This window comes from Natrix helvetica (assembly GCF_964273705.1).
Source record: "Natrix helvetica genome assembly, chromosome: 1".
In the NCBI taxonomy this organism is placed as follows: domain Eukaryota; kingdom Metazoa; phylum Chordata; class Lepidosauria; order Squamata; family Natricidae; genus Natrix; species Natrix helvetica.
The window spans coordinates 375,415,247-375,427,810 of record NC_138548.1 but is presented as its reverse complement, the minus strand read 5'-3'; the positions used below and the strand labels follow the sequence as shown (position 1 = coordinate 375,427,810).

At 43.6% G+C, this 12,564-nt stretch overlaps 1 protein-coding gene across 3 annotated transcripts; it reads right to left on the bottom strand.

The window, feature by feature from the left end:
• Positions 1–3,787: 3,787 nt before the first annotated feature.
• LOC309383783 (uncharacterized protein) lies at positions 3,788–12,531 on the bottom strand. Of its 3 annotated transcripts, XM_081936671.1 has the most exons (5): positions 11,489–12,531; positions 7,454–7,561; positions 7,123–7,236; positions 6,355–6,481; positions 3,788–4,852 (listed from the first exon to the last, which is right to left on the bottom strand). In XM_081936671.1, the coding sequence occupies exons 1-5, from the start codon at positions 11,852–11,854 to the stop codon at positions 4,116–4,118; spliced, it is 1,452 nt and encodes a 483-aa protein (XP_081792797.1). In that variant the 5' UTR covers positions 11,855–12,531; the 3' UTR covers positions 3,788–4,115. The 3 variants fall into 3 exon arrangements, with proteins under 3 accessions (XP_081792797.1, XP_081792798.1, XP_081792799.1); XM_081936672.1 differs by lacking the exon at positions 7,454–7,561; XM_081936673.1 differs by lacking the exon at positions 7,454–7,561 and having other exon boundaries at positions 7,123–7,230.
• Between the last annotated feature and the right edge of the window lie 33 nt (positions 12,532–12,564).

The following is a 12,564-nucleotide window of genomic DNA, read 5'->3' as shown; positions in this document are numbered from 1 at the left end:
TTTATGGCTGGTGAGGCATTGACACAGTGGTGGGTTTCAAAACTTTTTAGAGCCTCTTCTGTACGTGTGGCCTGCTTTGTGGGAGTGGCTTGCCAGCCATGTGACCGGGTGGGAGTGGCTTACCGGCCATGTGACTGGGTGGGGAGGAAACTGGTGAAACTCACTTAACAACACTCTTGCTTCGTAACCAAAATTTTGGGCTTCTTTCTTTCTTTCCCTTCCTTCCTTCTTTCTTTCCTTCCTTTTTCTTCCTTCCTTCTTGTGTCTCTCACCCCAACTTATTTTCTTTCTCTTCCTTCCTTCTTATCTCTCTCTCTCCAACTTTTTCTTTATTCTTTCATTCTCTCTCTCTCTCTCTCTCACACACACACACAATTTCCCTCATGTCTGCCAGAGAACAAGTTTTCATCATAGCTTTACAGCTATTTAAAATATATAGTAATTTAGGTCAGGTTTTCAGAACATTAGTCTATTTATAAGTCACTAAGTGCAAAGAAACAGAATTCAGAAAGTTGGCTTCCCTTTTTGTAATTGCCTATTGTCTGCTTAATTTTCTACCTACATTTTTGATAACTGATATTCACTGTTGACCCAAGAAGCCCATCGTAGAAAGAAACCCTCCCTATGAACTTTGTTGGGTTTCCATGGAATGAAGTTTGATCTTTTTCTCAACCATACAGTAGCATATTCTTTCTAAGGAGGATATAATCAAGATAGTCCATAACTCAATGCATCCATTGAGACCTGTATATATACACAACACACAGAGAAACAAACTGCTATGTCTGCCCACCAACTAACTCTCTCTCTCTCTTTTAATGTGAGACAGGGGGGGAGGGAGTCAGAGAGAGACAGAGAGAGAGACAGAGAAAGTATCCCTCCTTCCTTCAACCCAACACTCTCGCTGGCATCCCAACCAGACGAGAGGGACTGCAGAGGGTCTCCTCGAGTCTAGGACAGCGAGTCATTCAATGGGAAAGTTGCCTCTTGGAAGGAATGACTCGGCTTGGCTCCCGCTTGGTCTCTCCTGCCTCTCCTTCGTCTTCTTCATTCGGATGTTGGGCGGCAGATCGAAAGCGGGAGCCAAGCCGGGTCATTCCTTCCAAGAGGCAAGTTTCCCATTGAATGACTCACTGCCCTAGACTCGAGGAGACGATCTGCAGTCCCTCTCGTCTAGCCGGGATGCCAGCGAGTGTGCTGGGCTGAAGGAAGGAGGGATACACACGCTCTCCCTCTCCCTCTCTCGCAAATGGCAAATCCGAGCAGCCACTGCTGGGAGCCCGTCACAGATTTGCCATTTGCGAGAGAGAGGGAGGGAGAGCGTTTGTATCCCTCCTTCCTTCAGCCCAACACTCTTGCTGGCATCCCGGCCAGACGAGAGGGACTGCAGAGTGTCTCCTCGAGTCTAGGGCAGTGAGTCATTCTATGGGAAAGTTCCCTCTTCCTCCACCCAGCCCTCCTTTGCTTAGGCTTCTTTGTCAAGAAGCGACTTTTGGGGCTAATGGGAGAGGAGAGTGAAAAGAAAAAAAAACATACGAGAGCTTGCAGTGAGGCTTTAGCCAGCTCAGCCTCTTAGGCGACAGCTGAGGCGAGGCTGAGCTAGCTGCTGATGACTCTGCTTAACTGTTAAAAAAAGCCTCTAAAAAAGCACCCTGGATGAACTTACAGATACTGTAACATCATATATCAGTTTTTGTGAAGGCCTATGTGTGCCAACCAGAAACCTGCGAATATACAGTAACAATCAACCTTAGTTCGCAGCTAAACTTTCAAGCAGCTACATCTTACCAAAGAAGAAGTCTGCAAAGGCAATAGAATGCTGTACAATCAGGCCAGAAACGTATTAACAAGGGAGATCAGAGCAGCAAAAAGAAGCTACTCTGAAAAGCTGAGGAATCAGTTCTCAACAAATGAACCAGCAAACATATGGAAAACTCTTTAAAATATCACCCATTACGGCAAACCTCCTTCCCTTGCTGAAGGAAATCAACAACTGGCAGATGATCTGAATGTGTTTTACTGTAGGTTTGAGAGAAAACTACTGTCACCCATCTCCACAATCCCCATCTTAGACACACCTATAACAGCCAAGCCTCCTACAACTGACCCCACCCCATTGAGTCCAACACCTCTGGTGACTACAGAAGATGAGGTGCAAGGTCTATTTCACAGACAAAAGCCAGAAAAAGCACCAGGCCCAGACAACTCCTTCTTGCTTAAAAGCTTGTGCTGACCATCTTCATCTGCATCTTTAATAAATCACTAGAGATGTGCTATGTTCCTTCTTGCTTCAAACATTGTACTATCATCCCAGTACCGAAGAAACCCCCCAATCAAGGAACTAAATGACTTCAGACCAGTTGCTCTAATATCTGTAGTTATGAAAGCCTTTGAAAGGCTAATGGTGGCCCACCTGAAAACCATCAGGGATCTGCTGTTAGATCCCTTGCAATTTGCCTACCGAGCAAATAGATAGATCAACAGACGATGAGGTTAATGACTGCACTACATCCTACAATATCTTGAATCACAAGAGACCTATGCAAGCGTCCTCTTTGTAGACTTCAGCTCAGCATTCAATATCATCATTCCAGATATTCTTCTAACTAAACTAAATCAGCTAGCAGTACCTGAAAACACTTGTAAATGGATCATAAGCTTCCTAACAGACAAGGAGCAGGAGGTGAAGCTAGGCAAAATCACATCAGATATCTGTACAATTAGCACAGGAGTCCCCCAAGGCTGTGTGCTGTCTCCACTTCTTTCTATACACCAATGACTGCATCTCAAAAGATCCCTCTATTAAACTACTGAAGTTTGCAGATGATACAACAGTGATTGGTCTCATTCGAGACAATGATGAATCTGCATACAGATGGGAGGTTGAAGAACTAGCCTTGTGGTGCAACCGGAACATCTCAAGTCTTAAAATAAATACCTAATATTAAACATGTCATCAAAAAAGCACAACAAAGAATGTTCTTTCTGCACCAACTCAGAAAGTTCAAACTGCCCAAAGAACTGCAGATTCTGTTCTATAGAGGAATTATTGAGTCTGTCACCTGCACCTCTATCACTGCCTCTGCAACAAAACAAGACAGACACAGACTTCAACAGGTAATTAGAACTGCAGAAAAAACAATTGCCACTAGCCTGCGTTCCATCGAGGACCTGTATCCCGCCCGAGTCAAAAAGAGGGCTGTGAAAATATCTACAGACCCTCACATCCTGGACATAAATGGTTTCAACTTCTACCCTCAAAACAACGCTATAGGATACTACACACCAGAACAACTAGACACAAGGACACTTTTCCCCCAAATACCATCACTCTACTAAGCAACTAATTCCCATAACACTGTCAAATTATCTACTAGGACTGTATTACTATTATTCTCTTCCTTCCTAGTACCTATCTCTTCCTCCTTATGACTATAACCATGTGGTTTCTATTTTAAAATTTATATTGTTTTATTTGTTTCCTAGTGTAGTAATTGCTGCAAAAGGGGCCCAAACCAAGTACTGAGTACATATGCATGCTCATATTTTTCAGAGGTCCGATATTGTTCTATGTACAATCCTTGTTTTATGGATTGCATGTAATACTCTAATTTTCTGAGGTTGTGGATTTGGGATTTTCATGAGCTGAAAGCCATAATCATCACAATTATGACAAATCACAGCTTGAACTATCTTGCTTTGCGTGTAATGAGTCTATCTCATATATTAGTTTCACTTTTTAAGTTGCATTACTGAAATGAATGAACTTTTGCAAGATATTCTAATTTTTTGTTTCACCTGTTTATGATTCTTGATGAATATATTCTATTTTATTTTTCTTTATGTACACTGAGAACATATGCACCAAAGACAAATTCCTTATTTTATAAGAATTATGGTGTCCTTCCTGAGTTTACCTTTTCCACACACAATTTTCCTCGTTGGATTCTTTACTGGTGAGTCAGATAAGAGTTTCTACTTGGAGGCTTTTCTAATTTGTCCATTTAGGTTTCCTCCACAAGTGAATCCTTTCATGATGAGTAAGATATTCTTTTCCAATAAAATTACACCCACGCTCCATACAATATAAAGCTTTCTCCACACTACCTGCATTTTTATGGCATCTCCCCAGTGTGGATCCTCTTATGACGACAAAATTGTCCCCTCCAACGAAAGCTTTTTCCACACTCCGTGCATTTATATGGTTTGTCCCCAGTATGGATTCTGTTATGATCGTTAAGCTGTTCTTTCTGAGCAAAGCTCTTTCCACATTCTGTACATTGAAATGGTTTTTCCCCCGTGTGGATTCTTTCATGTCTAATAAGATTCATTTTGACAGTAAATGCTTTTCCACACTGTATGCATTTATATGGTTTTTCCCCTGTGTGGATTCTTTCATGACTAATAAGATTAATTTTGTGAGTAAATGCTTTTCCACACTGTATGCATTTATATGGTCTCTCCCCAGTGTGCATCCTCCTATGACTATTAAGATCTGAGTTCTGACGAAAGCTTTTTCCACACTCCATGCATTCATGTGGTTTTTCCGCTGCGTGCATCTTTAGGTGGAAAGTAAGGTGCCATTTGTCAATAAAGCTCTTTTCACATTCCATGCATTTATATGGTCTGTCCTCTGTGTCAATCCTTTGATGGCAATAAATAGCACTACTCTCAGTGAATCTCTTTCCAAACTCCATGTAGCTATATGTTTTGTCATTTGAGTGGATCCTCTGATGGTGCGTCAGATTACGACTTGTACGGAAGTCACTTTGGCTCTTTGAAGACACTGCCCATTGTGGTTTAAATAAACTCCGTGGCTTCTCATTCTCATTCTCCACCCCATCATCACCACCTGTTTGGGGAGGAAAAGGCAGAAATTCTCATTAGAATTTAAAATGGCCAGCGGGGGAGGGGCGGTATCTTCCAGTCAGAAATATGCCCATCTGACATCAGCATTGCTAACAACAAATTGTCAAACTAGGAGATGTTGGGTTGAAAATGTTATGTAGGACACTCTTAATGATATCCAAGAGTTTTGTCAGCACTGACCCATATGAAGGCTTTATACTGTTGTTAGGTCAATCTGCTCAGGCATTTGCATCTAAGGCAGTGGTAGTCAACCTTTTTCTACCTACCGCCCACTAATGGATCTTTCTTGATGGAAAAATTTCCTTACTGCCCATCAGTTTTTGCGCAAGTGCGGAATATTTTTTAGAAAGGAGTGCTTTTCCTTTTTATCTCCTTTTTTTATCTTCCTTAGCGCTATGTACAAAAGTAAGGCTGAGCTAGTTAGCCCACTTATTATTATTAGCCAACAACAATTCTCTCCTGCCTTTTCTTTCTATTTTGCAACTGCTCTGCTCCGCTTCTGCCTGTCCCTGCTAACAGTTTCTACTCCTCCCCTTCCTCTTCCCACGTGTTTGCAACTGCTCTGCTCCGCTTCTGCCTGTCCCTGCTAACAGTTTCTACTCCTCCCCTTCCTCTTCCCACGTGTTTGCTTGTGCACGCATTGCGCTCGCCTCCCCACTCGCACAAAAGGAGGTTTTGACCTCCAAAATCCCCACCGCCCACCTGGAATCCCAAAACGCCCACTAGTGGGCGGTAGGGACGAGGTTGACAACCCATGATCTAAGACCTTTTACAATGGTATGGTGGACATTTCTGAAAAAGGCCCTGGTTGTTTTGTAGAAGAGTGGCTGTGAGGACAACCTTGGGCAAAATTACTATGTAGTGGATCGGCTGGTTTATAATCCAGGGCCCCTGGCAGTTAAAGGGAAGCAAAGGGATGTGTATGAGACTTTTGCACATGTGGGTGTCCACTGGATATTAGCCACCTACTATGCATTGTGAGTGGGACGCAGTGGCTCAGTGCCTAAGACGCTGAGCTTGTCAATTAGAAAGGTCGGCAGTTTGAATCCCTAGTGCCATGTAACGGAGTGAACTCCCGTTACTTGTCCTAGCTTCTGCCAACCTAGCAGTTCGAAAGCATATAAAAATGCAAGTAGAAAAATTAGTACCACCTTGATGGGAAGGTAACATTGTTCCATGAACCTTTGGCGTTTAGTCATGCCGGCCTCATGACCACAGAGACGTCTTCGGACAGCTCTGGCTCTTCGGTTTTGAAACGAAGATGAGCAGCACTAGAGTTGGGAACAACTAGCACATATGTGCGAGGGGAACCTTTACCTTATGCATTGTGATTCTGATTTTCCTGAGATTAGGAAAGATTTTACAGGTGGTAGTCATTAGAGTTCTCACCACCGTATGCAAATGAGTGCATATACCTTCTCTCTTTAACTAAGACTTAAAACACCTTTCCTAATCAACAGAACCCAGAGCAAAGAGGATCCTTACCCAGAGCAGCCATATTCATATTAACCTCCAGCATGACTTCCCTGCAGAAGGCCTTCTGGCTAGAATCCAGCAGTGCCCATTCCTCCTCTGTGAAGTCCACAGCTGCCACCTCAAAAGGATCAGAGCCCTAGAAACAAAAAAAATATCTTCCCTATGTGACAGTCCTCTCTTACGTTTTCTTTCTTAATTCCAAAAGAGAAAAGAGAGCTTTGCAAGAGACCAAATGGACATTTTCTTCTAGCTAATAAACACACACATTTAAGGGTGGGAAGCCCCCATCCACCTCCTCCATGCTGCTTTTTTAAAGGCACAAAATATGGGTTAGATGCATCCAAGTTGCAGAATGGCACTGCTTGGGGACCCACCAACCCACCCCTCCCTGGGCCTGGCAGAATTCATTAAAAAGATTTTTGTGCGGGGAATCCTCTGGGCTTATCTCTCTGGCCCAGTAAAACACCCAGTTGTTTTACAACAAACATGACATACCTATTAGGAATTTTTTATCTGCCCTAATTCAAAATGTTGCAAAAGATCCTGAAAATATCAAGTCTTTTGAAAGATATTAAGGAAGATAAAACTGTTCCAACACACTTCTAGTACAAGACTTTTGTTAATTGTCCTTTGTTTGCATTCCTAGGATCATCTTCAAGGTTGAATTAGTAAGGCTCACTGGGTCATTCTGTGGGGAGACCAGGATTGAAATTCACAAAGACTCGGCCTTTGGTTTACAAAGAAGCTCATGAATTCACAGAAGAAACTTACACTTACCTGGCACGGTAGTCCCAGTTGGATCCTCCTGAAAAGAAGCTCTTCAGAATCATTGGATGGATCTCCTCTTCCCTGGAGCTCTGCTGAGATCTCCTCAATGAATGGCTCCTGCAACTTAAAAAAAAGGCCTCATTTATGATCTACTTTGAAATGACTTTTGTTAATTGTCCTTTGTTTGCATTCCTTGGATCATCTTCAAGGTTGAATTAGTAAGGCTCACTGGGTCATTCTGTGGGGCACCAGGATTGAAATTCACAAAGACTCGGCCTTTGGTTACAAAGAAGTTCATGAATGAAGGCGTTTACACTTCACAGAAGAAACTTACACTTACCTGGCAAGGTAGTCCCAGTTGGATCCTCCTGAAAAGAAGCTCTTCAGAATCATTGGATGGCTCTCCTCTTCCCTGGAGCTCTGCTGAGATCTCCTCATTGAATGGCTCCTGCAACTTAAAAAAAGGCCTGATTTATGATCTACTTTGATGTTAGTTTGCTTAAGTTTTTGTTCTCCACATGAATTTTTCCAATTCAAATCAAAATGAGAGAATTTGAGAACTCCTACTGAGTAGGACCTACTCTGTGGGTTGCTGTTATTTCTGGATAAACGCCTGCCACTTTTGTGAGTTGCTTCCTTTTTATTTCCTATTTTCCTTCAGAACAGGAGCTGCTTATTTATCTTCTCCTCATTACTTGACAATAACGGCCTTTCCTTCTTTGTGAATGTATTTATGTTTATTCTATCCGTGAGGAGACCACCGACCTGAAAGTTCAGAAGGATATCTTGGAATGTACACCAGGGTGCCTTTGAGGGTAAAACACATGACCTGAAACATTGAGACTCATTAAAAGATATTTGGATACTTCATTCTTTCTAACAAATTCCCAGTCAGGTTTAAAATTTAGTGATGAATGTTTTAAGATAATTTAGAATATATAGAAAAGCAGAACTAGGGAGAATCTCTGTTGAGATGGAGTGCAACCTTTCAGCAGATTTGATCAATAAATCACTTTTGCAAAATAATTCTGAAGGATATCCAACTGTAATGAATGATATACTCTCCATATCAAAGCAAAGGGACATGCAGAGTGCAATAAAATCCTAAGGTGGACTAAAAGAATGACATGACACAAATTGGGAATAGATCAGAGGTTGTATTCAGCAGGTTCTGATCAGTTCTGGAGAACCAGTAGTGGAAATTTTGAGTAGTTCAGAGAACTGGTAATTCCACCTCTAACTGGCTCCGCCCCCATCTATTCATCTACGCTGACGTTATCTACGCTACGCCCCCATCTACGCTGACGATACTCAGCTGTACATTTCCACCCCGAACCACCCCAACGAGGCCGTCGAAGTGATATCCTGGTGTGTGGAAGCCGTACGGGTCTGGATGGATGACAACCGACTCAGGCTCAACCCTTCCAAGACGGAGTGGCTGTGGGTTCCGGCCCCCCGGTTCAACCAGATAATTCCATCTCTGGCCATTGGGGGCATTCAACTCGCCCCCGTGGAGCGGGCGCGCAATTTGGGCATCCTCCTGGATGCCAGGCTGTCCATGGATGACCATGTGACAGCCGTGGCCAGGGGGGCGTTCCACCAGGTTCGCCTGGTGCGCCAATTGCGCCCCCTATTGGACCGGGACGCCCTACGCACAGTCACCCACGCGCTGGTGACGTCTCGCCTGGACTACTGTAACGCTCTCTACATGGGGCTTCCCTTGAAATGCACTCGGAGACTGCAGTTGGTTCAGAATGCGGCCGCGCGGGTGATTATGGGGAGTACGAAGTACTCCCATGTGACACCTCTCCTGCGCGAGCTGCACTGGCTTCCTGTGGTCTATCGGGTGTGTTTCAAGGTCTTGATTACGATCTTTAAAGCGCTCCATGGCTCAGGACCTAGTTACTTGCGGGATCGTATTCTGCCCCATACATCCCTGCGACCAATTCGCTCGCACAGAGAGGGACTCCTCCAGGTGCCGTCCACCAGACAGTGTCAAGGGGCGGCGCCTAGGAGTAGAGCCTTCTCTGTGGCGGGCCCAGCCCTGTGGAATGACCTCCCTCCGGATATTAGGACGACGTCCGACCTCCGTTCCTTCAGAGTTAAGCTCAAGACCCACCTATTCCAAGTAGCTGGCCTGGCTCAACCATGATCCAACTATATCGCTCCCGACGGGTTTTTTATTAATGTAATTCAATAGAATTTATTTATCGGGGTTTTTAAATATTGTGACTTTTTAATTGTTTTAATTGTTAATTGTTTAATTGTTTTTTAGCTATTAGCCTACCTCCTCCTTGTATACGTTTTATATAAGTTCTTGTTATATGTATGTCTTGTTCAGATTTGTATTGTATTGTATTGTACTTTGTATTTTATTTGTTTTATTGTACGCCGCCCCGAGTCCTTCGGGAGAGGGCGCGGCTTAGAAATAAATTATTATTATTATTATTATTATTATTCTTTGCATCCCAGGTCCCAGTTGATTGGGAGGAAATGAGTATTTTGGAATATCCTTCCCCTGCCACGCCCACCAAGCCATGCCATGCCCACAGAACGAGGAGTAAAAAAAATTAATCCCACCAATGGAATAGATAAAATAGAATTAGTAACAGTAATGAAAATCATGATAGGAACTTCAATAACCAAAAACTGTCAGCAGACCAACCATTCTCTAAACCATAATTTAAACAGGTTTTTTTGACATGTTAATATCAGGAAGAATCCTGAGAAAGCTCAGTTTAATAGCTTATCAAAACAGTCCAGGAAAACAATGCTGTATACTTGCATTAGTCCTTTTACCCTGCTCTAATATTGTTTCACATGTTAAGGTCCATATGCATTTAATCTGAAAAATAGGTTTGTTCAGGGCTCTCTCCTTCTATCATCAGGTAGGGAGCCCCATGGTCATGGTAATGGAATATGAATAAAGTATACTTTGTTGTTTTTCTCTGTAAGCTTTGTTTTTTCTTCAGGAACCATTTTTTGCAAACTCTATCATAAGTATAATCGAAAGTCTGCTTAGAACTATCTATAGTGAAATGTCTACAGTGGGGTATCACAAAGATCCATCTTAGGCTCAGTACTCTTCAATATCTTCATAAATAATTTAGATGAGGGAATAGAAGGCCATATATATATGGCCGCACACTGCCAGGTCAAATATATATATATATATATGGTTTTCTGCTTGAACAAGGGGGTTAGACAAGAAGACCCTCAAGTCCCTTCCAGTTTTATACTGATTGAAGAATCCAAGAAATACATGTGTTAAGTATCTAATAATCATACCATCTTCCTGCTTACATCAGTGGGGAAAAGAATATAGGCTCAGGATCTGCATCTCTACTAATTATACTGAAACTAAGCAATGTAAAAAAATGGATAACTATATTCAAACTGATTTTGTAAAGTATTTTATTGAACACTACTGCTTTTTAGGATGATAGTATGGACTAGATTCAAAAACCTTGAAGGTGGGGGAGGAAGCTTTCTGTGTTTTTGCCTCATAACATTAAACATAGATTTTGAAATATGCAGCCTAAGTACTATTTGGTTCACCTAAACACAATTTTCATCTCTTATTTCATAATCTTTTACTATCCTCGGTTCATTATTTGCATTAATCTGCAACTGTTTTAAATACCTGTGTCAAAATAATTCTCATTTTCTGCTTCTTCCTAAAAATATTATCTAAGAGAAGAAATATAAGTTTCTATGGAGACTCTAAGTAATCCAGGTCATGGTTGTCCCAAAGGTACTTTTTCAAAAGGCAACTGGAGTTTTTAGTTTTTCTTTGAAGACGTTTCACTTCTTCTCCAAGAAGCTTCTTCAACTTTGAAGAGTTGAATGAGCTTCATGGATGAGAAGTGAAACGTCTTCAAAGAAAAACCAGAAAGTCCTGTTGTCTCTTGAAAAAGTTGGGACAAATAAGTCTCTAACATCGGTCCTGTTCATGAGAAAGGGAATTCATTTAAGACATTACATTCACATTCAGTTCAATGCCAATGGCACTGATCAAAAATTCTAAAGGGACTAGAGAACGTGGATGATTCATTTGTTTTTGTGGGAGTGGGTGAGTGGGATTTTGGGCAATAGCTATTACTAGATAGAGGAGCCCTCTTGCATTCAGTCTGAGCCCTGGCTTGGGAGGAAATATTTATCAGCACTTCCGGGTAGACAAAAAGCGTGACAAAGAATATTAGCTCTATCTATTAAGACCACATTAATAAAATCTTTTTTGTTCTCTCACTGTACTCACTGGAATACTAGGAAGGGTTTTTATGACATCCGCCCGCGAGAATTGAGGTATTTTTTGCATTACGGCTGTCCAGTCCATAACAAAGTATGAGGGAAAATAGCGTGAAAACTCCCTCACCTGCTGCCCCTTTCCGGGTTCCGGGGCGGCTGCGGGGCCGAGGAGGTAGCCTTCGGCCAGGGCCACCGCCTGGGCGCAGCTCTCCGCCCCGCACTCCCTCAGCCAGCCAGCCAGCTCCGGGGGCAGCAGGGCCAGCAGCTGCTCCAGCACCACCAGGTCCAGCATCTCGGCTTTGCTGCTCCGCTCGGGCCGCAGCCACCCGCGGCACAGCCGGTGCAGGCGGCTGTAAAGCGCCCGGGGCCCCTCGGCCTCCTGGGATCCGCAACTGCGAAAGCGCCAGCGCTCGGCCTCGGAGCTGCGGGGCTCCTCGGGGTGGCCGCTCGCCCACCCACTCCCCGCCTGAAGGGGAGACCCCCGGGCCTCCATTCTGTCTCCGGCTTCAGCGCAGCCCAAAAGGCTGAAATCCCCTCCGATGCCGCCTTAGCTCACAGCGGACCTTCCCCCACTCACTCGCCCCGCCCCTTTCCCGGTTTCAGCCCTTCTGAGGCTGAAAAGAGCAGCTGCAAATCCTTCCCGCCAAAAATTCCCCTGCTCCCCAGGGCTCTCAGACGGTGGGTCAAAGACTACTGCATCCTAGAGTGGCGAAACCTGTAAAGAGCCCTCTTTTACTGTTCTTAGATAGAGCGTCTCTGAAGGCAACTGCCGCCTCTCCTGTCCTGTCTACTCTACATCCCGGGCTTGTCTTCTGCGCATGCCCTGTTCCATGCTGACGATTAAAGGACGCCCTGCTGCTGGGGAAACGCTTGGTCCAGTGTGGCACGGGATGCGAGGGTAAAGTGCTATAGGTGGCAGTGGATGATGGGTGTGGTGGAGCTTCAGCTGGGCTGCAATGAGCAAAGCGGCTTTGGATGAAACTTGATTTGATTGCTGCTTCTGAGCAACTGGGATTTCTTCTCCTCTTAGAATTGTCTGAAATGTGGATGTGCTCCTGGGGCAGTTAGAATAAACAGAGACGTGCAAATGTGACGGGAAGCCATACTGAAACTACATTTCTTATTAAATAAATATGTAAGCGTGGAGATACTTTTACACCAATTTGTCATCTCTGTTGTCTGTATTCCTGTGTTGAGACTCAA

Bases quoted from the DNA above. Each gene is read 5' to 3' on its own strand.
- LOC309383783 (XM_081936671.1), bottom strand. From the start codon at position 11,854: ATGGAGGCCCGGGGGTCTCCCCTTCAGGCGGGGAGTGGGTGGGCGAGC. The intron at 7,237-7,453 runs GTAAGTGTAAGT...CTTTTTTTTAAG, and splicing joins AACTGGGACTACCTTGCCAG to TTGCAGGAGCCATTCATTGA. The intron at 6,482-7,122 runs GTAAGTGTAAGT...TTTTGTTTCTAG, and splicing joins AACTGGGACTACCGTGCCAG to GGCTCTGATCCTTTTGAGGT.